General features: G+C 50.6%; 1 protein-coding gene across 1 annotated transcript; it reads left to right on the forward strand.

Annotated features, from left to right (window-relative positions):
* Window positions 1-3,034: 3,034 nt before the first annotated feature.
* Window positions 3,035-3,809, forward strand: ALTATR162_LOCUS10944 (uncharacterized protein; the record flags this gene model as incomplete). Its single annotated transcript, XM_043318584.1, has 3 exons — window positions 3,035-3,431; window positions 3,501-3,601; window positions 3,657-3,809. 3 exons carry the CDS (start codon window positions 3,035-3,037, stop codon window positions 3,807-3,809), a joined length of 651 nt encoding a protein of 216 aa, XP_043174519.1.
* Window positions 3,810-4,048: the final 239 nt, after the last annotated feature.

The following is a 4,048-nucleotide window of genomic DNA, read 5'->3' on the forward strand; positions in this document are numbered from 1 at the left end:
CAACATTCACTGGCTACTGCAGCACGTGCTTACTCTTGTAGCTCCAGCTTAGCACGTGTGTACTTCTTGCTTTTTCCATCTTGACCCTATCCAACATCTCCTCGTACCTCGTACATCTTACTTTATGTCTGCCTGATGCCTGAGAGTGCTGCAAGTACATAAACTTTTGAAATGAGGCGAGTGTCGATCTCCCTCTGCATCTTGAGATTTTGACTTGCGTGTATACCGAACCAGAGGGGTAGGATTCCAACCGACCCGATATGTCCTCGGTACCGTGTCCGTGCGCGTAGTGCGCTTTTCGCGTAACGTGCATCTGAGCCACCCAACCATCTCATCTTTACAGTACTTTTTCTCGACACCACAATGGCTTTGGATGAAGCTCTTGCAGAGAGACGTGCAGCTAAACTAGGACAAGAGATCCCTGATGAGCATCTTGCAGAAAAACATGGCGTGTGGCGATCAACTTTGACACGGCGGGCAGAGGGGGAAACTGTGTCGCGTGAAGACAAGGCAATCGCACAACAGAAGCTCACCCCACAACAAGAAGATGAGCTTGTTACTTATATAGAAGGCCTTACTGTACGTCATCTGCCACCTACAAGAACAATGATCAGGAATTTCGCGCAGGAGATAGCTAGTGTTGAGGTCTCTGATAGCTGGGTTACGCGCTTCCTCAATCGTCACCCCGAAAGGCTTGCCTCACTATGGGCAACTGGTATGGATAAAGAGCGTCACAAAGCTGATTCTTGGCGAAAGTATGAGCAATACTTTAGGCTCATAGACCAGAAGATGAAGCAATATCGCATTGAGACTCGGCACACATACAATATGGATGAGAAGGGCTTCGCGATCGGGAAGATTGGCGGGCCCAAGAGGATCTTCGACAAGGCCTTGTACAAGCAAAAGCACACTCGGCAGTCACTCCAAGATGGCAATCGTGAGTGGATCACACTCCTTTCTTGCATCTGCGCCGATGGTACAGTCCTTCCGCCAAGCCTCATATATGCGGCTGAGACCCAGAACGTCCAATCAAGCTGGTTGGTCGATTTGAATAAGGAAGAACACTCAGTATTCACTGCTGTTTCTTCTTCTGGCTGGTTGAACGATGACGCAGGGCTTGGCTGGCTTGAGCAGGTGTTCAATCGCTTCACCAAGAGGATGTAAGAGGCTGAAGCCTTGGTTAGTAGTACTTGGCCTGTGGCCTTCGTTATAGCTGGTTGGGATAGGCTGCAACCCTCGGAGCGTTGTCGGGGCTTCATCGGCGCTCCACGGACCCTTAGAAGTTTCTCGAACCTAGCATTACGTGATACATAGACCCAGCACAAGCGTAGTGTAGCTTCTCTATCGAATTCATTACTGTTATACCTTGCACTTATGGTCAACCCATCGCACCCTTACAGAGGAAAGCAAGAAGAAAGTACCGTCTACTGATAGTAGATGGCCATGGGAGTCACCTAAACATGGCTTTCGTTTCCTTCTGCGATCGCAACAAGATACTGCTAGCTGTGTACCTTCCTCACAGTACCCATACGCTTCAGCCGCTGGACGTAGTTTGCTTCAAGCCTCTGGCTCAAAACTACAGCGATGAGCTCACAGATCACCTTCACAACAGCCAAGGCCTAGTCCCTATGAAGAAGGGCGACTTCTTCCGTCTATTCTGGGCTGCCTGGGTGAAGACCTTCACAGAAAAGCTCATACTCAGCGCCTTTAAAACAACTGGGTTGAGCCCATGGGAATCCAACGTTATACTCAGCAAGTTTGCTCCTAAGGCACCTGAGCCTCCAGCAGTTACTCCACCTCCTCTGCTATATGAGGGCCCCGATTGGCGGCTTGCTGACAGGTGTCTGCAGCGTGCTGTCAAGGATAAGTATGCAGAGGACTCAGTGCGGGTAAGGGATACCCTTCACCACCTCCACATCCAGGATCAGCTACTTACAATGGAAAACAAGGGCTTGGAGCAAGCTCTAAGACAGCAAAAGAAGGGCAATAAGAAGAGCAGGGCTTTGCCAGTTATTCAGAGGCAGGATTGGGAGGCAGACACTCAGTGGTGGTCTCCTTCACGCGTCAACAAAGCTCAGCAACTTCAGGATGAAGCAGACGAGGCAGAGAAGGCAGAGGAGATCAGAAAAGCTGACGCAGCTGAGCTTCGTGAATCTACTCGCAAGCTTAAGCAGAAGCTTAACGCTGAGAAGGCGGAGAAGCGAGAGAGAGAGAAGAAGGAGAGGGATAAAAGGAAGGCAGAAGAGCGCCGTCAGATTGACGCATGCAAGGCAGAGCGATAGCGTCTCCAAGAGGAGAGAGACCGCGAAAAAGCTCTACAATTGTCCCAAAAAAGCAAGTGAACAGCCTCACAAGCTGCAGCACTAAGAAAGAAGCAGAAACGTAGTACTGTAGATGTGCAAAGTGGTGGTGCAGCACATGAGGAGCCTCCAGCTCCTCCACCTAAACACAACACTCGCGGCCGGAAGATCACTCTTCCAGCAAGATATGTATAGCAAACGTTTGTCGCATAGGTCTATAGGGTACTCCACCATGATATCTAGTCGCGATAGCGATTGTGTGTGGCTCTACAGCTTCATTTTTGGGTGGCCTGTATGAGGCTTCTGATGCGCATTACGCGACAAGCGCACTACGCGCACGGACACGGTAATCCCGCTCAAGGGAATTTCCTGTGATCATTAACATGGGGTTGAAACGTTCTCATCCCATTACGGAATCCCATGTTTGACGCGATTCGTTCAGCATCGCTTAGCAGATTCTCATGCAGCTTGTCCCCGCCACAAATGATTCACCGCTATTCTGAGGATCGATACTTCGCGAGCATGTACCTCTATACATGAAGAAAAGATGCCCCAAAGAATCCTGCATTGAATTGCGATCAGCTTCGTTACATTCCAAAACAGCACGAGAAAAGGCAGAGTTACCCCGTCTTTAACCGCGCTCTTCGCCTTTTTACCACGCTTGGAACCGTTTTTGCTTCTCAACGTTTCTGTGATCTTGCTCATCTGTCCAATTCTTATGCCCAAGCGCAAACATGCCGAACTTCGAAGTCCAACCCTGCACCGAAGAGGACATCCCTCGCTTCTTCGAGATCATCTCCAACGCCTTCGCTCACGACCACGAATATGTCGAAGCTGTGTTCCACAAGCATGAGACGCCTGAGGGACGTAAAATGGGCGTTGAGCAGATGCTCAACATCTATCGCCATGACCCCAATGGTCACTTCCTCAAGTGCGTTGACAAGGACACCGGCAAGATGATCGGCGCAGCGAAGTGGAACATCTACAAGGCTGGAGAGGTACCTCCGCAGCCACAGCTGGGTGGTCCATACTGGCCCAACGAGGAGGAAGAGGAATTTGCGAAGGCAATCTTCCACGCTTTCTTCGCGCCAAGACAGAAGATCCTCGAGGAGAACAACGGTCGCTTAGTCGGTATGTTGTGATCTTGGCGTTTCAACGCGGTGTTCTCCGCCCTTTGACTTGCTAATTAACGCATAATAGCGCTCGAGATGCTCATGGTGGACCCGACCTGCCATGGCCAGGGCGCAGGGAGAATGCTGGTTAAGTGGGGCACTGCGCATGCGGATAGATTGGGCGTGGAGGTGAGTCTCCTGGTTCGCTGCGGAGAGACTTCCGGTGACTGACTCAACTACATAGGCCGTGGTCGAGGGGTCTGAGCGAGGTCGCAGACTCTATCAGTCAGAAGGATTCGATGGTCCATTTTACGAGGTACCCGTGTCTGAGAAGTTTGCGCATCGACGTAAGCAGGTGTACTACATGATGAGGCGTCCGGCGAAGACTGTACAGTAATCGTGCACGCGATTACCAAAACATCCCTGTCGCACGGTCGGGTGCGGGTATTGTGCATAGAATAACTAGGAGAGAGTGTAACGTGGTTCACAAGCGAGCGCCCCACCCAAGCGAGCGCCCCACGAAACACCAGCGCAGCGCACGCGTAGCGACGCAGTACAACACTACAACAAATTATTATACTATACACAATAATGTAGCATTATTTAGAAGCGTCGCTATTATCTACATCTAATATT

Source organism: Alternaria atra, assembly GCF_907166805.1.
Source record: "Alternaria atra isolate CS162 genome assembly, contig: 34, whole genome shotgun sequence".
NCBI lineage: Eukaryota > Fungi > Ascomycota > Dothideomycetes > Pleosporales > Pleosporaceae > Alternaria > Alternaria atra.